Source organism: Tachyglossus aculeatus, chromosome 22 (genome assembly GCF_015852505.1).
Source record: "Tachyglossus aculeatus isolate mTacAcu1 chromosome 22, mTacAcu1.pri, whole genome shotgun sequence".
Taxonomy (NCBI): Eukaryota; Metazoa; Chordata; class Mammalia; order Monotremata; family Tachyglossidae; genus Tachyglossus; species Tachyglossus aculeatus.
The window spans coordinates 51,375,566-51,397,068 of NC_052087.1; the positions used below are offsets into that span (position 1 = coordinate 51,375,566).

The 21,503-nt window shown below is 51.7% G+C and overlaps 2 protein-coding genes across 2 annotated transcripts in view; both read left to right on the top strand.

Moving 5' to 3' along the window:
- Positions 1-9,463, top strand: part of MAP3K11 (mitogen-activated protein kinase kinase kinase 11) — a 55,397-nt gene extending 45,934 nt beyond the window's left edge. The window contains exons 9-10 of the mRNA XM_038764604.1: positions 6,067-6,435; positions 8,303-9,463. Of these exons, the coding sequence (XP_038620532.1) occupies positions 6,067-6,435; positions 8,303-8,658 (725 nt within the window). The 3' untranslated portion in view covers positions 8,659-9,463. The remainder of the gene's footprint in view (positions 1-6,066; positions 6,436-8,302) is intronic.
- Positions 9,464-10,679: 1,216 nt separating this feature from the next.
- Positions 10,680-19,527, top strand: KCNK7 (potassium two pore domain channel subfamily K member 7). The gene is given in 4 exon segments (XM_038765366.1): positions 10,680-10,989; positions 14,542-14,660; positions 14,662-14,938; positions 19,277-19,527. Coding segments are annotated over 4 exon segments (957 nt in total).
- Positions 19,528-21,503: the final 1,976 nt, after the last annotated feature.

Consider the following 21,503-nt stretch of genomic DNA (forward strand, 5'->3'; position numbering starts at 1 on the left):
CCAGTGGCTACCAATCAACCTGCGCATCAGGCAGAAACTCCTCACCCTGGGCTTCCAGGCTGTCCATCCCCTGGCCCCCTCCTCCCTCACCTCCCTTCTGTCCTTCTCCAGCCCAGCCCGCACCCTCCGCTCCTCCACCGCTAATCTCCTCCCCGTACCTCGTTCTCGCCTGTCCCGCCGTCGACCCCCGGGCCCACGTCCTCCCCCGGGCCTGGAATGCCCTGCTCCCTCTGCCCACCCGCCAAGCTCGCTCTCTTCCTCCCTTCAAGGCCCCGCTGAGAGCTCACCTCCTCCAGGAGGCCTTCCCACACTGAGCCCCTTCCTTCCTCTCCCCCTCGTCCCCCTCTCCATCCCCCCGCATCTTACCTCCTTCCCTTCCCCACAGCACCTGTATATATGTATATATGTTTTTACATATTTGCTACTCTATTTATTTATTTATTTATTTTACTTGTACATATCTATTCTATTTATTTTATTTTGTTAGTATGTTTGGTTTTGTTCTCTGTCTCCCCCTTTCAGACTGTGAGCCCACTGTTGGGTAGGGACTGTCTCTAAATGTTGCCAACTTGTACTTCCCAAGCGCTTAGTACAGTGCTCTGCACACAGTAAGCGCTCAGTAAATACGATTGATGATGATGATGATGATGGGAAAGAGCCCGGGCTTTGGAGTCAGAGGTCATGGGTTCAAATCCCAGCTCGGCCAATTGTCAGCTGTGTGACTTTGGGCAAGTCACTTCACTTCTCTGGGACGCAGTAACCTCATCTGTAAAATGGGATTAAAACTGTGAGCCCCCCTGTGGGACAACCTGATCACCTTGTAACCTCCCCAGCGCTTAGAACGGTGCTTTGCACCTAGTAAGTGCTTAATAAATGCCATCCTTATTATTACTATTATTATTCTCTGGGCCTTAGTTCCCTCATCTGGAAAATGGGGATGAAGACTGTGAGCCCCCCATAGGACAACCTGATCACCTTGTAACCTCCCCAGGGCTTAGAACAGTGCTTTGCACATAGTAAGCACTTAATCAATCAATCAATCAATCAATCGTATTTATTGAGCGCTTACTGTGTGCAGAGCACTGTACTAAGCGCTTGGGAAGTACAAGTTGGCAACAAATAGAGACGGTCCCTACCCAACAACGGGCTCCCAGTCTAGAAGGGGGAGACAGAGAACAAAACCAAACATAATGATAATAATAATACTAAGCGCTGGGGAAGGACAAGTCGGCAACATCTAGAGACAGTCCCTACCCAACAGTGGGCTCATAGTCTAGAAGGGGGAGACAGAGGGGGAAGCAGCGTGGCTCAGTGGAAAGAGCCCGGGCTTTGGAGTCAGAGGTCATGGGTTCGAATCCTGGCTCCGCCAATGGTCAGCTGTGTGACTTTGGGCAAGTCACTTCACTTCTCTGGGCCTCAGTTACCTCATCTGTAAAATGGGGATGAAGATTGTGAGCCCCCCGTGGGACAACCTGATCACCTTGTAACCTCCCCAGCGCTTAGAACAGTGCTTTGTACATAGTAAGCGCTTAATAAATGCCATTATTATTATACTAACAAAATAAAATAAATAGAATAGATTTGTACAAGTAAAATAAATAAATAAATAGAGTAATAAATATGTGCCAACATATACATATATACAGGTGCTGTGGGGAAGGGAACGAGGTAAGATGGGGGGATGGAGAGGGGGACGAGGGGGAGAGGAAGGAAGGGGCTCAGTCTGGGAAGGCCTCCTGGAGAAGGTGGGCTCTCCCTCACCGCGCGGCCCTCGAGCCCTCACGCCTCCTGCCATTATTATCGTTATTATTATTATTATTATTTTAGACTGTGAGCCCACTGTTGGGTAGGGACTGTCTCTATATGTTGCCAATTTGCACTTCCCAAGCGCTTAGTACAGTGCTCTGCACATAGTAAGTGCTCAATAAATACGATTGATGATGATGATGATTATTATTATTATCCACTAGGCCACACTGCTTCATCTGTGCCCAGAGGTTTAGAGGAAACCACATCCTCATTGTTGAAGCCCCAGCCGTTCCCCCCCTTTCCCCAGCCCAGACAGGGAGAGGCTCAGCCCTGTCCGCCCACAGGGATACCTCGTGGCAGGGGGAAGAAGTAACGTGACCTAATGGGTAGATCCCGGGCCCGAAAGTCAGAAGACCTCAAGTCAGAAGAGAAGCGGCGTGGCTCAGTGGAAAGAGCCCAGGCTTTGGAGTCAGAGGTCATGGGTTCAAATCCCGGCTCCGCCAACTGTCAGCTGTGGGACCCTGGGCAAGTCACTTCACTTCTCTGGGCCTCAATTACCTCATCTGGAAAATGGGGATGAAGACTGTGAGCCCCCCGTGGGACAACCTGATCACTTTGTAACCTCCCCAGCGCTTAGAACAGTGCTTTGCACGTAGTAAGCGCTTAATAAATGCCGTCATTATTCACTTCTCTGGGCCTCAGTTCCCTCATCTGTAAAATGGGGATTAAGACTGTGAGCCCCCCGTGGGACAACCTGATCACTTTGTAACCTCCCCAGCACTTAGTACAGTGCTTTGCACGTAGTAAACACTTAATAAATGCCATCATTATTCACTTCTCTGGGCCTCAGTTCCCTCAACTGTAAAATGGGGATTAAGACTGTGAGCCCCATGTGGGACAACCTGATCACTTTGTAACCTCCCCAGCGCTTAGAACAGTGCTTTGCACGTAGTAAGCACTTAATAAATGCCATCATTATTCACTTCTCTGGGCCTCAGTTCCCTCATCTGTAAAATGGGGATTAAGACTGTGAGCCCCATGTGGGACAACCTGATCACTTTGTAACCTCCCCAGCGCTTAGAACAGTGCTTTGCACATAGTAAGCGCTTAATAAATGCCATCATTATTCACTTCTCTGGGCCTCAGTTCCCTCATCTGGAAAATGGGGATTAAGACTGTGAGCCCCATGTGGGACAACCTGATCACCTTGTAACCTCCCCAGCGCTTAGAACAGTGCTTTGCACGTAGTAAGCGCTTAATAAATGCCATCATTATTCACTTCTCTGGGCCTCAGTTCCCTCATCTGTAAAATGGGGATTAAGACTGTGAGCCCCATGTGGGACAACCTGATCACTTTGTAACCTCCCCAGTGCTTAGAACAGTGCTTTGCACATAGTAAGCGCTTAATAAATGCCATCATTCTTCACTTCTCTGGGCCTCAATTACCTCATCTGGAAAATGGGGATGAAGACTGTGAGCCCCCCGTGGGACAACCTGATCACTTTGTAACCTCCCCAGCGCTTAGAACAGTGCTTTGCACGTAGTAAGCGCTTAATAAATGCCATCATTATTCACTTCTCTGGGCCTCAGTTCCCTCATCTGGAAAATGGGGATTAAGACTGTGAGCCCCATGTGGGACAACCTGATCACTTTGTAACCTCCCCAGCGCTTAGAACAGTGCTTTGCACATAGTAAGCGCTTAATAAATGCCATCATTATTCACTTCTCTGGGCCTCAGTTCCCTCATCTGTAAAATGGGGATGAAGACTGGGAGCCCCCCGTGGGACAACCTGATCACCATGTAACCTCCCCAGCGCTTAGAACAGTGCTTTGCACATAGTAAGCTCTTAATAAATGCCATTATTATTATTATTATTATTATTAAGACTGAGGTTCTAATCCCAGCTCCGCCACGTGTCTGCTGTGTGACCTTGGGCAAGTCACTTCACTTCTCTGTGCCTCAGTTTCCTCATCTGGAAAATGGGGATTAAGACTGTGAGCCCCTAGTGGGACAGGGACTGTGTCCAACCCAATTTGCTTGTATCTGTCCCGGCGCTTAGTACAGTGTCTGGCACTTAGTAAACACCTAACAAATACTATTATTATTATTATTATTATTATTATTATTATTATTATTATGAGAGGGGCTAGACAGGCCAGGGGAAAGAGCATAGGCTTGGGAGCCCATTTGGTCATGGGTTCAAATTCCGGCTCCGCCAGTTGTCAGCTGTGTGACTTTGGGCAAGTCGCAACTTCTCTGTGCCTCAGTCCTTCATCTGTAAAATGGGGATGAAGACTGTGAGCCCCATGCGGGACAATCCGATCACCTTGTATCGTCCCCAGCGCTTAGAACATGCTTTGCATGTAGTAAGCGCTTAACAAATGCCATCATCATCATCACCCCATCCCTTCCCGGAAGAGGGTACTGTTCCGAGGGGCTGGGAGAGAACGGCTGCTCCCCGGAGCCAGCTGCAGCATCCCACCCGAGTCATCATCATCATCATCAACATCAATCGTATTTATTGAGCGCTTACTATGTGCAGAGCACTGTACTAAGCGCTTGGGAAGTACAAATTGGCCGGGGCAGAGAGGTTGGAGGGTGCCCCTGTTTCCACTGGACATAGGCTCAACCCCCACCCAGGAGTGGAAGGGGTCATTAACTTGGGCTCCCCGGGCCCCTCCTGCCTCTCAGAGCTTTGTAACGGAAGCAAGTTTTCTTTCCTCTTTTAGACTGTGAGCCCACTGTTGGGTAGGGACTGTCTCTAGGTGTTGCCAACTTGTACTTCCCAAGCGCTTAGTACAGTGCTCTGCACACAGTAAGCGCTCAATAAATACGATTGATTGATTGATTCCTCTTAGCAGTGAACCCCAATGCTCCGCCCCAGAGCCAGCCACCTCTCAGGGGCTCAGACCCCAAGGATAATAATAATAGTTGGATTTGTGAAGCATTTATTAAGCAGTCCTTCTAGACCGTGAGCCCACTGTTGGGTCGGGACTGTCTCTATATGTTGCCAACTTGTACTTCCCAAGCGCTTAGTACAGTGCTCTGCACACAGTAAGCGCTCAATAAATACGATTGATTGATTGATTCCTCTTAGCAGTGAACCCCAATGCTCCGCCCCAGAGCCAGCCACCTCTCAGGGGCTTAGACCCCAAGGATAATAATAATAGTTGGATTTGTTAAGCATTTATTAAGCAGTCCTCCTATCAATCAATCAATCAATCAATCGTATTTATTGAGCGCTTACTGTGTGCAGAGCACTGGACTAAGCGCTTGGGAAGTCCAAGTTGGCAACGTATAGAGACGGTCCCTACCCAACAGTGGGCTCACAGTCTAAAAGAGGGGAGACAGAGAACAAAACCAAACATACTAACAAAATAAAATAAATAGATATGTACAAGTAAAATAAATAAATAAATAAATAGAGTAATAAATATGTAAAAGCATGTATACATTTTGTAGGGACCGTCTCTATATGTTGCCAGCTTGTACTTCCCAAGCGCTTAGTCCAGTGCTCTGCACACAGCAAGCGCTCAATAAATACGGCTGAATTAATTTATTAAGTGCCGGACCCTGGAGTAAGCGCCGGAGTAAACGACAAGTAAATCGGGTTGGACGCAGTCCCTGTCCCACGTGGGGCTCACCGTCTTAATCCCCATTTTACAGATGAGGGAACTGAGGCCCAGGGAATAATAATAATAATGATGATGATGGCATTCGTTAAGCGCTTATTATGTGCAAAGCACCGTTCTGAGCCCTGGGGAGGATACAAGGTGATCAGGTTGTCCCACGTGGGGCTCCCAGTCTTAATCCCCATTTTACAGATGAGGGAACTGAGGCCCAGGGAATAATAATAATGATGATGGCATTCGTTAAGCGCTTGTTATGTGCAAAGCACCGTTCTGAGCGCTGGGGAGGATACAAGGTGATCAGGTTGTCCCACGGGGGGCTCCCAGTCTTAATCCCCATTTTACAGATGAGGGAACTGAGGCCCAGGGAATAATAATAATGATGATGATAGCATTCGTTAAGCGCTTATTATGTGCAAAGCGCCGTTCTGAGCGCTGGGAAGGATACAAGGTGATCAGGTTGTCCCACGGGGGGGCTCCCAGTCTGAATCCCCATTTTACAGATGAGGTCACCGAGGAGTGAAGTGACCTGCCCAAAGTCACCCAGCTGACGAGCGGCGGAGCCGCGATTCGAACCCATGACCTCTGACTCCCAAGCCCGGGAGTCTTTCCGCCGAGCCACGCTGCTTGTCCAACAGGACGCACACCGTGGTCACCCTTGCCCTCCCGTGTCTCCGTCCGCTGCAGGTGACGCCCGGACCCCTGAGCCCGAAGAGCCGCGGCGCCACGGCCCCCCGGAGCGGAGCGGGACCCCCAAAATCATCCAGCGCGCCCTGCTGAGGGGCACCGCTCTGCTGGCCTCCCTGGGGCTAGGCCGCGACCTCCAGCAGGCCGGCGGCGGGGGCGGCGGGGGCGGCCGGACCAAGGGGGATCCCCCAGCCGAAGAGGAGTCCCCTCCATCCCCCCTCATCCGCTTCTCCCCCAAAGCCCCCGAGGCTCCATCCTCTCCCTTGAACCCTGACCCCAAGGAGCCCCCCGGCCCCCTCCTGCTGGACCTGGGGACCCCCGCAGGACAGCCTTCGGCCAAGAGCCCCCGGAGAGAGGAGGAGGCAAGGGGTAAGGACCGTTCACTCACTCATTCATTCCTTCAGTCGTACTTATTGAGCGCTTACGGTGTGCAGAGCACTGGACTAAGCGCTTGGGAAGCCAGAGTTGGGGGGCGGTGCGCCCTGAGGAAACCCTCCTTTTAGACTGTGAGCCCACTGTTGGGTAGGGACTGTCCCTATATGTTGCCAATTTGTACTTCCCAAGCGCTTAGTACAGTGCTCTGCACATAGTAAGCGCTCAATAAATACGATTGATGATGATGATGATGATGAGGCTGCTGACTTGTTTACCTGCCCCAGCGGGGTGGTGGTTTGAGCCGGAGGTTGTTAACTTATGTTGCCAACTTGTACCTCCCAAGCGCTTAGTACAGTGCTCTGCACACGGTAAGCACTCATTAAATATGATAGATTGATTCCCTCATCTGTAAAATGGGGATTAAGACTGTGGGACAATCTGATCATCTTGTATGCTCCCCAGTGCTTAGAACAGTGCTTTGCACCTAGTAAGCGCTTAACAAATGCCATCATTATTGTTATTATTATTTCGATATTGCTTCCTTTTTCCTATTCCTATTTATTTATTTATTTTACTTGTACATATCTATTCTATTTATTTTATTTTGTTCGTATGTTTGGTTTTGTTCTCTGTCTCCCCCTTTTCGACTGTGAGCCCACCGTTGGGTAGGGACTGTCTCTCTATGTTGCCAACTTGGACTTCCCAAGCGCTTAGTACAGTGCTCTGCACACAGTAAGCGCTCAATAAATACGATTGATTGATTGATTGATTTCCTGGGCGTGCATGTGTGTATGTGCATGTATGTATGTGTGGGGGTATTCATTCATTCATATTTATTGAGCGCTTACTGTGTGCTGAGCACTGTACTACGAACTTGGGAAGTACAGGTCGGTAACATATAGAGACGGTCCCTACCCAACAACGGGCTCACAGTCTAGAAGCGCTTAGAACAGTGCTTTGCACATAGTAAGCGCTTAATAAATGCCATTATTATTATTATTAGAAGGGGGAGACAGACAACAAAACCAAGCATGGAGACGGGTGTCAAAATCGTCAGAACAAATAGATGTGCTCTGTGCACATCATTAACAAAATAAATAGTCAATATGTACAAGTAATAGTGTAATAAATCTGTACAACTATATATGCAGGTGCTGTGGGGAGGGGAAGGGAGTAGGACAGGGGGTATGGGGAGGAGAGGAGAGGAAGGAGGGGGCTGAGTGTGGGAAGGCCTCCTGGAGGAGGTGAGCTCTCAGGAGGGCTTTGAAGGGAGGAAGAGAGCGAGCTTGGCAGATGGGCGGAGGGATTGGGGGCATTCCGGGCCCGGGGGAGGACGTGGGCCGGGGGTCGATGGCGGGATGGGCGAGAACGAGGTACGGTGAGGAGATTAGCGGCAGAGGAGCGGAGTGTGTGGGCTGGGCTGGAGAAGGACAGAAGGGAGGTGAGGTAGGAGGGGGCCAGGGGATGGACAGCCTGGAAGCCCAGGGTGAGGAGTTTTTGCCTGATTCGTAGGTTGACAGGCAGCCACTGGAGATTTTTGAGGAGGGGAGTAACATGCCCAGAGCGTTTCTGGACAAAGATAATCCCGGCAGCAGAGTGAGGGTATGCATGCAACATGTTTTGTTTTGTTGGCTATCTCCCCCTTCTTGACTGTGAGCCCGTCGTTGGGTAGGGACCGTCTCTAGATGCTGCCGACTCGTACTTCCCAAGCGCTTAGTCCAGTGCCCTGCCCGCAGTAAGCGCTCAATACATACGATCGAATGAATGAAGCACGTGCGGGGAGCCCTGCAGGGGCAAGACAGGCCGGGGCCCGAAGGTCCACGAGGAGGACCGTTCTCTCATGGCTTTTCCCGCCTCGCAGGTGGTGCCGTCTCCCCGCCGCCGCCGCCGCTGGGGTCCCCCCGGCCGTCCCCCGGGACGCCCCGCTCCCCGACCCCGGGCCTCATCAGCCGGCCCCGGCCCTCCCCGCTCCGGACCCGCATCGACCCCTGGAGCTTCGTGTCGGCCGGCCCCCGCGCCTCCCCGTTGCCCTCCCCGCAGCCCGCGCCCCGTCGGGCCCCCTGGACTTTGTTCCCGGACTCGGACCCCTTCCGGGACACCCAGCCTTTCGCCCCGGGGCCCGGGAGCCCGGGCTCCCCTTGGGGCTGCCACAGCCAAACCAAAGAGGCCGCGGCCCAGGCTCCTTGGGGCGCCGCAGGGCCGCAGGGGAGTCCTTGAGCCAGGGGGCCGTGCCCCCCGCCCCCCGGGCACCCTCAGGGACCTTCGGCCACACTGGCAGACCCTGACCCCGGGCAGCCCGAGAGAAGGGAAGGTGGGGGTGCCCCTCACCCGTGCTGCCCGGGGCCTCCTCGTACACTGGAAAGGGGGTGCGGGCCGGCCCCTCGCCTCGTCCCTTGGGGTCGCCGCCCTGACGGGGGCTGATCCGGACTTGGGGGGGGCCCGGCTTTCTACCCAGGGGAGGGGCAGGGCGCCCGCCCCCGGAACACTACACTGCACCTGAAGCCTCTACACTGGACTGGGGGACCGCCCAGGTTGCCCCACTGCCGCGGAGGACGGGGACCCCGCCGCCGTGAGAGCCGGCCGTCTTGGGGAGGAACAGGACCTGTCTCAGGGAATTGCCCCCCTGCACCCTCCCCCACCGCCCAGGTCAGTCCCTGTCGCTTGGTGGCCGGGGATGGCACGTGGGGGACACGGGCCGAACCCAAGTTGAAGTGCGAGCCGGCCCCACCACCTGCCATCACCAGCACTTTGACCACGTCCGTCTACTGATTCCCACCCCCCCATCTTTCTCCAGCCCGGGGCTGGAGATTATAAGCGGGAGAAGGGAGCAGGGGGAAGCTGTGGGGGTGGGTGGTCTGCCCTCCCCGCCGACGTCGCAGACCCTCGCCCCGCCTGGCTGTGCCTGAACCTCTGCCCGCCCCACGCCACCTCCGCCAGGCCAGAGGTTGAGAGAATCCACGCCTCCAAGGGTCACAGCCTGTGGACTTCTACTGAAACCAAATAAACTCTTAAGCTGTCTCCACCCTGTTTGTCTCAGAGCCTCGGTTTACTCCGGGTGTTGGCGGGGGAGGTCGAGGAAGAGGAGGGAGTGACTTTGAACCCTGGGTTTTTCAGCCCTCCACCCTTCAATCGATCAATCGTATTTACTGAGCGCTTGGGAAGCACAAGTTGGCGACGTCTAGAGACGGTCCCTACCCAACAGTGGGCTCAATCAATCAATCGTATTTATTTATTGAGCGCTTACTATGTGCAGAGCGCTGTGCTAAGCGCTTGGGAAGTACAAATTGGCAACATATAGAGACAGTCCCTACCCAACAGTGGGCTCACAGTCTAAAAAGTGGGCTCACAGTCTAAAAAGTGGGCTCACAGTCTAGAAGGGGGAGACAGAGAACAAAACCAAACATATTAACAAAATAAAATAAATAGAATAGATATGTAGAAGTAAAATAGAGTAATAAATATGTACAAACATATGTACATATATACAGGTGCTGTGGGGAAGGGAAGGAGGTAAGGTGGGGGGGATGGAAAGGGGAGGAGGAGAGGAAGGAGGGGGCTGAGTGTGGGAATCAATCAATCAATAGTATTTATTGAGCGCTTACTGTGTGCAGAGCACTGGACTAAGCTCTTGGGAAGTCCAAGTTGGCAACATATAGAGACAGTCCCTACCCAACAGTGGGCTCACAGTCTAGAAGGGGGAGATGGAGAACAAAACCAAACATACTAACAAAATAAAATAAATAGAATAGATATGTACAACTAAAATAAATAAGTAGAGTAATAAATATGTACAAACATATATACATATATACAGGTGCTGTGGGGAAGGGAAGGAGGTAAGGTGAGGGGGGTGGAAAGGGGAAGGAGGGGGCTGAGTGTGGGAAGGCCTCCTGGAGGAGGTGAGCTCTCAGTAGGGCCTTGAAGGGAGGAAGAGAGCGAGCTTGGCGGATGGGCGGAGGGAGGCCATTCCGGGCAGGGGGAGGACGTGGGCCGGGGCCTTCCCTCCCAGCTCCCCAGCTGGTCTCCCAGATCTCCAAGCCTCCGTTCCCCAGGGATGGCAGCTGCTTCTTGCCACCTCAGCCTCGCCCCTCCCTGTGCCACCCACTCCAAGGGCTCCACCCCACTCCCTCCTTGCCTCCTTCCAGAAGCCAAGTGTCCTGCTCTGCAGGTGTCCCCGCCAAGCCCTCCGCCCGCACCCAGGCGCCTCGCCCCCCAGGACACCCCGGGCGGGGCTGACCATGGGTGCCGGAGGCCGCTACTGTCTCCTCCTGGCCTGTTACCTGCTCTTCCTGCTGCTGGCAGCGGCCGTGTTTGTGGGCATCGAGGGCCCCCCGGAGCGGCGCCTGCGGACCCAGCTCCAGGGGGACCTGGCCAGCTTTCGGGAAGCCTACGGGGGCTGCCTGCCCCCTGGCAAGCTGGAGGGGCTGCTGGACGCGGCCCTGAAGGCCGAGGGCTACGGCATCTCGGCTTTGGGCAACGTCTCCGACGCCGAGAACTGGGACTTCCCATCCTCGCTGTTCTTTGTGGTCAGCGTCCTCACCACCACCGGTAAGGGGGCATCTGAGTGGGCACCGGAGGTCCGGAGGGGAACACTGAGTTCTGGAGTCAAAAATCTCCAGTGGCTACCAATCAATCTGCGCATCAGGCAGAAACTCCTCACGCTGGGCTTCAAGGCTGTCCATCACCTCGCCCCCTCCTACCTCACCTCCCTTCTGTCCTTCTCCAGCCCAGCCCGCACCCTCTGCTCCTCCACCGCTAATCTCCTCACCGGGCCTCGTTCTCGCCTGTCCCACCATCGACCCCCGGCCCACGTCCTCCCCCAGGCCTGAAATGCCCCCAATCCCTCTGCCCACCCGCCAAGCACGCTCTCTTCCTCCCCTCAAGGCCCTACTGAGAGCTCACCTCCTCCAGGAGGCCTTCCCACACTGAGCCCCTCCCTCCCTCTCCCCCTCATCCCCCTCTCCATCCCCCCATCTTACCTCCTTCCCTTCCCCACAGCACCTGTATATATGTTTATATGTTTGTACATATTTGTTACTCATTTATTTATTTTACTTGTACATATCTATTCTATTTTATTTTGTTAGTATGTTTGGTTTTGTTCTCCGTCTCCCCCTTTTAGACTGTGAGCCCACTGTTGGGTAGGGACTGTCTCTCTATGTTGCCAACTTGGACTTCCCAAGCGCTTAGTCCAGTGCTCTGCACACAGTAAATGCTCAATAAATACGATTGATGATGATGATGATGATGGAGGCATCCAGGAGCCGGGCTCTGAGGTAGAGGCGGAAGGGTCCCCGTGTCCACTCTGGGGCCACAAAGGTCCGGAGATCTTACCTCCCTGGAGCCGGGCTGGGTGTGGCGGGATGCCCCAGTTCATTCATTCATTCATTCAATCGTGTTTATTGAGCGCTTACTGTGTGCAGAGCACTGGACTAAGCGCTTGGGAAGTCCAAGTTGGCAACATCTAGAGACGGTCCCTACCCAACAGCGGGTTCACAGTCTAGAAGACAGTTGACATGACAACGGGCCCGGGCTCATCTCTGACTCGGCCTCCTTGACGCTCCCGGACCGGTAGCCCCAGTTTGCCAGCCAAGAGGGGTGCGGCCTCCCCTTGGCCCCTTCTCCCCTCCTCTTCCCCCAGAGGATCCCTCTGAATCTGGGCTGGAGGAATAGGGAGTCGGCCTAGATCAGAGGGCGAGATGGGCGCAGACACACACACACACGATGATGATGATGATGAGGATGGTATTTCATTCATTCATTCATTCAATTCTATTTATTGAGCGCTTACTGTGTACCGAGCACTGGACTAAGCACTTGGGAGAGTCCAGTAGAACAAGAAACATCATCATCATCATCATCAATTGTATTTATTGAGCGCTTACTATGTGCAGAGCACTGTACTAAGCGCTTGGGAAGTACAAATTGGCAACATATAGAGACAGTCCCTACCCAACAGTGGGCTCACAGTCTAAAAGGGGGAGACAGAGAACAAAACCAAACATACTAACAAAATAAAATAAATAGAATAGATATGTACAAGTAGAATAAATAGAGTAATAAATCTGTACAAACATATATACATATATACAGGTGCTGTGGGGAAGGGAAGGAGGTAAGATGGGGGGGCTGGAGAGGGGGACGACGGGGAGAGGAAGGAGGGGGCTCAGTCTGGGAAGGCCTACACTATGCCGCCTCGTTGTGAGCAGGGAATGTGTCTGCTTAGTGTTGTATGGTCATCATCATCATCATCAATCGTATTTATTGAGTGCTTACTGTGTGCAGAGCACTGTACTAAGCGCTTGGGAAGTACAAATTGGCAACATAGAGAGACAGTCCCTACCCAGCAGTGGGCTCACAGTCTAAAAGGGGGAGACAAAACCAAACATACTAACAAAATAAAATAAATAGAATAGATATGTACAGGTAAAATAAATAAATAGAGTAATAAATCTGTACAAACATATATGCAGGTGCTGTGGGGAAGGGAAGGAGGTAAGATGGGGGGGCTGGAGAGGGGGACGAGGGGAAGAGGAAGGAAGGGGCTCAGTCTGGGAAGGCCTACACTGTGCCGCCTTGTTGTGAGCAGGGAATGTGTCTGCTTAGCGTTGTATGGTCATCATCATCATCATCATCATCAATCGTATTTATTGAGCACTTACTGTGTGCAGAGCACTGTACTAGGTGCTTGGGAAGTACAAATTGGCAACATATAGAGACAGTCCCTACCCAGCAGTGGGCTCACAGTCTAAAAGGGGAGACAGAGAACAAAACCAAACATACTAACAAAGTAAAATAAATAGAATAGATATGTACAAGTAAAATAAATAAATAGAGTAATAAATCTGTACAAACATATATATGCAGGTGCTGTGGGGAAGGGAAGGAGGTAAGATGTGGGGGCTGGAGAGGGGGATGAGGGGAAGAGGAAGGAAGGGGCTCAGTCTGGGAAGGCCTACACTGTGCTGCCTCGTTGTGAGCAGGGAATCATCATCATCAATCGTATTTATTTGAGCGCTTACTGTGTGCAGAGCACTGTACTAAGCGCTTGGGAAGTACAAATTGGCAACATACAGAGACAGTCCCTACCCAGCAGTGGGCTCACAGTCTAAAAGGGGGAGACGAAACCAAACATACTAACAAAATAAAATAAATAGAATAGATATGTACAAGTAAAATAAATAAATAAATAGAGTAATAAATATGTACAAACATATATACATATATACAGGTGCTATGGGGAAGGGAAGGAGGTAAGATGGGGGGATGGAGAGGGGGACGAGGGGAGAGGAAGGAAGGGGCTCAGTCTGGGAAGGCCTACACTGTGCCGCCTCGTTGTGAGCAGGGAATCATCATCATCAATCGTATTTATTTGAGCGCTTACTGTGTGCAGAGCACTGTACTAAGCGCTTGGGAAGTACAAATTGGCAACATACAGAGACAGTCCCTACCCAGCAGTGGGCTCACAGTCTAAAAGGGGGAGACGAAACCAAACATACTAACAAAATAAAATAAATAGAATAGATATGTACAAGTAAAATAAATAAATAAATAGAGTAATAAATATGTACAAACATATATACATATATACAGGTGCTATGGGGAAGGGAAGGAGGTAAGATAGGGGGGATGGAGAGGGGGACGAGGGGAGAGGAAGGAAGGGGCTCAGTCTGGGAAGGCCTACACTGTGCCGCCTCGTTGTGAGCAGGGAATGGGTCTGCTTAGTGTTGTATGGTCATCATCATCATCATCATCATCAATCGTATTTATTGAGTGCTTACTGTGTGCAGAGCACTGTACTAAGCGCTTGGGAAGTCCAAATTGGCAACATACAGAGACAGTCCCTACCCAGCAGTGGGCTCACAGTCTAAAAGGGGGAGACAGAGAACAAAACCAAACATACTAGCAAAATAAAATAAATAGAATAGATATGTGCAAGTAAAATAAATAAATAAATAAATAAATAGAGTAATAAATACGGTCCTCTCCCAAGCTCTTGGTACGGTGCTCCGCGCACGGTAAGCGCTCAGTAAATGCGATCGAACGAACGATTGAATCAGGAGGCCCCGAAAGACCCGTTTCCCCTGTGTTTCCCCGCAGGTTACGGCCACACGTCCCCGCTGTCCGACGGCGGGAAGGCCTTCTGCGTGGGCTACGCGGCCCTGGGCCTCCCGGTGGGCTTGGTGGTCCTGGCCATGGTGCGGGGGCTCCTGCTGCCGCCCCCCCCCGAGCCGCCCGATGGCCTGGGCCGCGGCCCGCTGGGGCCTGGGGCCCCGCCGCGCCGCCCTGCTCCAGGCCGGGCTCCTGGGCCTGCTGGTGGTGGCCGCCTTCCTGCTGCTCCCGGCCCTGCTACTCTGGGGCCTGGAAGGGGACTGGAGCCTGCTGGAGTCCCTCTACTTCTGCTTCGTGTCCCTCAGCACCATCGGGCTGGGGGACTTCGTGCCGGGAAAAGGCCGCCATCCCGCCCTCCGGGGACTCTTCCAGCTGGGCCTCGTCTGTGAGTACCGAGCATCGTCATCATCATCATCATCAATCGTATTTCTTGAGCGCTTACTGTGTGCAGAGCACTGGACTAAGCTCTTGGGAAGTCCAAGTTGGCAACATAGAGAGACAGTCCCTACCCAACAGCGGGCTCACAGTCTAAACGGGGGAGAGGGAGAACAAAACCAAACATACTAGCAAAATAAGATAAATAGAATAGATAGGTACAAGTAAAATCAATAAATAGAGTAATAAATATGTACAAACATATATACATGTATACAGGTGCTGTGGGGAAGGGAAGGAGGTAAGGTGGGGGGGATGGAGAGGGGGACGAGGGGGAGAGGAAGGAAGGGGCTCAGTGGGCTCACCAGGAGCACCATGGTGGCGCGTGGCTCAGTGGAAGGAGCCCGGGCTTTGGAGTCAGAGGTCATGGGTTCGAATCCTCGTCCCCCTCTCCACCCCCCCGTCTTACCTCCTTCCCTTCCCCACAGCACCTGTATATACGTTTGTACATATTTATTACTCTATTTATTGATTTATTTATTTTACTTGTACGTATCTATTCTATTTATTTTATTTTGTTAGTATGTTTTGCTTTTAATAATGGCATTTATTAAGCGCTTACTATGTGCAGAGCACTGTTCTAAGCGCTGGGGAATTTACAAGGTGATCAGGTTGTCCCCCGTGGGGCTCACAGTCTTCAGCCCCATTTTACAGATGAGGGAACTGAGGTTCAGAGAAGCTAAGTGACTTGCCCGAAGTCACACAGCTGACAAGTGGTGGAGCCGGGATTTGAACCCATGACCTCTGACTCCAAAGCCCAGGCTCTTCTCCACTGAGCCACGCTGCTTCTCTGTTTTGTTCTCTGTCTCCCCCTTTTTAGACTGTGAGCCCACTGTTGGGTAGGGACCGTCTCTAGATGTTGCCAACTTGTACTTCCCAAGCGCTTAGTAAAGTGCTCTGCACACAGTAAGTGCTCAATAAATACAATTGATTGATTGGTTGATTGATTGAATCCCGGCTCCACCACTTGTCAGCTGGGTGACTTTGGGCAAGTCACTTCACTTCTCTGGGCCTCAGTGCCCTCATCTGGAAGATGGGGATGAAGACTGTGAGCCCCACCTGGGACAACCTCATCACCTTGTAACCTCCCCAGCGCTTACAACAGTGCTTTGCACATAGTAAATGCGTAATAAATGTTATCATTATTACTATTATTATTAAATAATAATTATTATAATAATAAATAATTGTGGTATTGGTTAAGCACTATGTGCTAAGCGCTGTTCTGAGCACTGGGGTTACTTCTATTTATTCTGACTGGACACCTGTCCATATGTTTTGTTTTGTTGCCCGTCTCCCCCTTCTAGACTGTGAGCCCGTTGTTGGGAAGGGACCGTCTCTATATGTTGCCAACTTGTACTTCCCAAGCACTTAGTACAGTGCTCTGCACACAGTAAGCGCTCAATAAATACGATTGAATGAATAATAATGATGGTATTTGTTGAGCGCTTACTATGTGCAAAGCACTGTTCTAAGCGCTGGGGGGGATACAAGGTGATCAGGTTGTTCCACAGGGGGCTCACAGTCTTCATCCCTGTTTTACAGATGAGGGAACTGAGGCCCAGAGAAGTGAAGTGACTTGCCCAAAGTCACACAGCTGACAATTGGCGGAGACAGGATTTGAACCCATGACCTCTGACTCCAAAGCCCGGGCTCTTTTCACTGAGCCACGCTGCTTCTCAGCTGCTTCTCAGAATGAATGAATGGGGTAGATAACAAGATAATCAGTTCATTCATTCATTCATTCAATCGTATTTATTGAGTGCTTACTGTGTGCAGAGCACTGTACTAAGCATTTGGGAAGTACAAGTTGGCAACATATCATCATCAATCGTATTTATTGAGCGCTTACTGTGTGCAGAGCACTGTACTAAGCGCTTGGGAAGTACAAGTTGGCATCATATATAGAGACGGTCCCTACCCAACAGTGGGCTCACAGTCTAGAATCAATCAATCAATCAATCGTATTTATTGAGCGCTGACTGTGTGCAGAGCACTGTACTAAGCGCTTGGGAAGTACAAGTTGGCAACATATAGAGATGGTCCCTACCCAACAGTGGGCTTACAGTCTAGAAAGGGGAGACAGTTAGGACGCAGTCCCTTGTCCCACATGGAGCTCAGAGTCTAAGTAGGAGGGAGAACAGGGACTGTTGCCCCATTTACAGGTGAGGAAATTGAGGTCCAGCGATTTGCCCAAGGTCACACAATAGGCAAGCGGAGGAACCGGGATTAGAACCCGGCTCTTCTAACTCCCAGGGCTGTGTTCTTTCCACTAGACCACCTTTTTCCTCAGATGTTGAGAGGAATAAGAGAAAAGTAAGGCCAGGAGACAGCCGGGTGTAGGGGTTCCAGAATCCCCCAACCCCTCTTCAACCAGCCCCATTTCTTCCCGGATGCCAGGAGACCGCATGGGGCGGAGGGTTTGGCGTTGGCATCTTAACTAGACTGTGAGCCCACTGTTGGGTAGGGACCGTCTCTATATGTTGCCAACTTGGACTTCCCAAGCGCTTAGTCCAGTGCTCTGCACACAGTGAGCGCTCAATAAATGCGATTGATTGATTGATTGACCACGGTCTGGGTTCCAGGCCCTGATCCAGCAGCTAATGATGGCATTTGTTAAGCACTTACTGGGTGCAAAGCACTGTTCTAAGCGCTGGGGAGGATCCAAGGTGATGAGCTTGTCCCACTTGGGGCTCACAGTCTTAATCCCCATTTTCCAGATGAGGTAACTGAGGCCCAGAGAAGTGAAGTGACTTGCCCAAAGTCACAGAGCAGACAATTGGCGGAGCCGGGATTTGAACCCATGACCTCTGACTCCAAAGCCCGGGCTCTTTCCAATGAGCCACGCTGCTTCTCTAAATACAAGGTGATCAGGTTGTCCCATGGGGGGCTCACAGTTTTAATCCCCATTTTACAGATGAGGTGACTGAGGCCTAGAGAAGTGAAGTGAGTTGCCCAAAGTCACCCAGCTGACAGTTGGCGGAGCTGGGATTTGAACCCATGATCTCTGAGTCCAAAGCCCGGGCTCTTCCCAATGAGCCACGCTGCTTCTCTAAATACAAGGTGATCAGGTTGTCCCACGGGGGGGCTCACAGTTTTAATCCCCATTTTGCAGATGAGGGAACTGAGGCCCAGAGAAGTGAAGTGAGTTGCCCAAAGTCACCCAGCTGACAGTTGGCGGAGCCGGGATTTGAACCCATGCCCTCTGACTCCAAAGCCCGGGCTCTTCCCAATGAGCCACGCTGCTTCTCTAAATACAAGGTGATCAGGTTGTTCACGGGGGGGCTCACAGTTTTAATCCCCATTTTACAGATGAGGGAACTGAGGCCCAGAGAAGTGAAGTGAGTTGCCCAAAGTCACCCAGCTGACAGTTGGCGGAGCTGGGATTTGAACCCATGATCTCTGAGTCCAAAGCCCGGGCTCTTCCCAATGAGCCACGCTGCTTCTCTAAGTACGAGGTGATCAGGTTGTCCCACGGGGGGGCTCACAGTTTTAATCCCCATTTTACAGATGAGGGAACTGAGGCCCAGAGAAGTGAAGTGAGTTGCCCAAAGTCACCCAGCTGACAGTTGGCGGAGCCGGGATTTGAACCCATGCCCTCTGACTCCAAAGCCCGTGCTCTTCCCAATGAGCCACGCTGCTTCTCTAAATACAAGGTGATCAGGTTGTCCCATGGGGGGCTCACAGTTTTAATCCCCATTTTACAGATGAGGGAACTGAGGCCCAGAGAAGTGAAGTGAGTTGCCCAAAGTCACCCAGCTGACAGTTGGCGGAGCTGGGATTTGAACCCATGATCTCTGAGTCCAAAGCCCGGGCTCTTCCCAATGAGCCACGCTGCTTCTCTAAGTACGAGGTGATCAGGTTGTCCCACGGGGGGGCTCACAGTTTTAATCCCCATTTTACAGATGAGGGAACTGAGGCCCAGAGAAGTGAAGTGAGTTGCCCAAAGTCACCCAGCTGACAGTTGGCGGAGCTGGGATTTGAACCCATGCCCTCTGACTCCAAAGCCCGGGCTCTTCCCAATGAGCCACGCTGGGTGATCAGGTTGTCCTACGGGGGGGCTCACAGTTTTAATCCCCATTTTACAGATGAGGGAACTGAGGCCCAGAGAAGTGAAGTGACTTGCCCAAAGTCACCCAGCTGACAGTTGGCGGAGCCGGGATTTGAACCCATGACCTGTGACTCCAAAGCCCGGGCTCTTTCCACCGAGCCACGCGGCTTCTCTAGCAACTGTAGCCTAGGCCCGGTCCTGACCCGCTCGGACCTCTCTGCTTCTCCGTCCCGTCAGGCTACCTGCTCCTGGGGCTCCTGGCCATGCTGCTGGCTTTGGAGGCCATCTCCCAGCTACAGGAGGTCCAAGCCATCGTGAGTTTCTTCAGCCCCCAAAGGCCGCCCCTCGAAGAGGACCGAGGGGACATCTTGGCCCGGGACGAGCTGACCCTGAGCATCCCACCTCGCCCAGTCCCATCCCTGGAGCCCATCCCGGCGCAGGAAGCCCAGGGCTTCCCGCCAGGACCAGGGGCCAGTGGAAAGGGGTAGCGTCTCCTTCAAGAGGGGACGAAGCTGAGGGCAGGACACCTGCCACCCGGAGTGGGGACGAGGCCGCGGAGGCCGTGATACGGGAGAGCCGACTTCGAGGCTGGAGGTGGGAGATTCAGGTGAGCTCGGAATCTGCAATCCGAGCAAATAAAGGGAATCCTCCCCATTTTCACTACTCCTTCTCTGTTCATTAGAAACTTTGGTGGCAACCCCTTCCCATCTGCTAAGTTATTCTTCCCACAGCCTTCCCCTTTTTCCACCCCCTTCTGCATCCCCCCTCTCAGCCCCATAGCACTTATGATGATAATGTTAGTATGTTTGGTTTTGTTCTCTGTCTCCCCCTTTTAGACTGTGAGCCCACTGTTGGGTAGGGACTGTCTCTATATGTTGCCAATTTGTACTTCCCAAGCGCTTAGTACAGTGCTCTGCACACAGTAAGCGCTCAATAAATACGATTGATGATGATGATAATGGTGGTATTTGTTAAGCGCTTGCTATGTGTCAAGCACCCTTCTAAAGCTCTTGCGTAGACAAGCTAATCAGGTTGGACATAGTCCCCGTTCCACGTGAGGCGCATGGTCTTGTTCTCCACTTTACGGATGAGGGAACTGAGGCCCAGAGAAGTGAAGTAATAATAATAATTATTACTACGGTATTCGTTAAGCGCTTACTATATGCCGAGCACTGGGATGGACACAAGCAAATCAGGTTAGACCCAGTCTCTGTCCCACGTGGGGCTCACAGGCTCAATCCCCATTTTACAGATGAGGGACCTGAGGCCCACAGAAGTGAAGCAATAATAATAATTATTACTATGGTATTCGTTAAGCGCTTATTATATGCCGAGCACTGGGATGGACACAAGCAAATCGGGTTGGATCCAGCCTCTGTCCCACGTGGGGCTCACAGGCTCAATCCCCATTTTACAGATGAGGGACCTGAGGCCCAGAGAAGTGAACTAATAATAATAATTATTACTATGGTATTTGTTAAGCACTTACTGTATGCCAAGCCCTTGGATGGACACTAGCAAATCGGGTTGGATCCAGTCTCCGTCCCACATGGGGCTCACAGTCTCAATCCCCATTTTACAGATGAGGGACCTGAGGCCCAGAGAAGTGAAGTAATAATAATTATTATTACTATGGTATTTGTTAAGCGCTTACTATATGCCGAGCACTGGGATGGACACAAGCAAATAGGGTTGGACCCAGCTTCTGTCCCACGTGGGGCTCACAGTCTCAATCCCCATTTTACAGATGAGGGACCTGAGGCCCGGAGAAGTGAAGTAATAATAATAATTATTACTATGGTATTCGTTAAGCACTTACTATATGCCGAGCACTGGGATGGACACAAGCAAATCGGGTTGGATCCAGTCTCTGTCCCACGCAGGGCTCACAGTCTCAATCCCCATTTTACAGATGAGGGACCTGAGGCCCAGAGAAGTGAAGTAATAATAATAATTATTACTATGGTATTCGTTAAGCACTTACTATATGCCGAGCACTGGGATGGACACAAGCAAATCGGGTTGGATCCAGTCTCTGTCCCACGCAGGGCTCACAGTCTCAATCCCCATTTTACAGATGAGGGACCTGAGGCCCAGAGAAGTGAAGTAATAATAATAATTATTACTATGGTATTCGTTAAGCGCTTACTATATGCCGAGCACTGGGATGGACACCAGCAAATCGGGTTGGACCCAGTCTCTGTCCCACGTGGGGCTCACAGTCTCAATCCCTATTTTACAGATGAGGGACCTGAGGCCCAGAGAAGTGAAGTAATAATAATGATTATTACTACGGTATTTGTTAAGCGCTTACTATATGCCAACAACTGGGATGGACACAAGCAAATCGGGTTGGACCCAACCTCTGTCCCACGTGGGGCTCACGGTCTCAATCCCCATTTTACAGATGAGGGACCTGAGGCCCAGAGAAGTGAAGTGACTTATCCAAGGTCACACAGCAGAC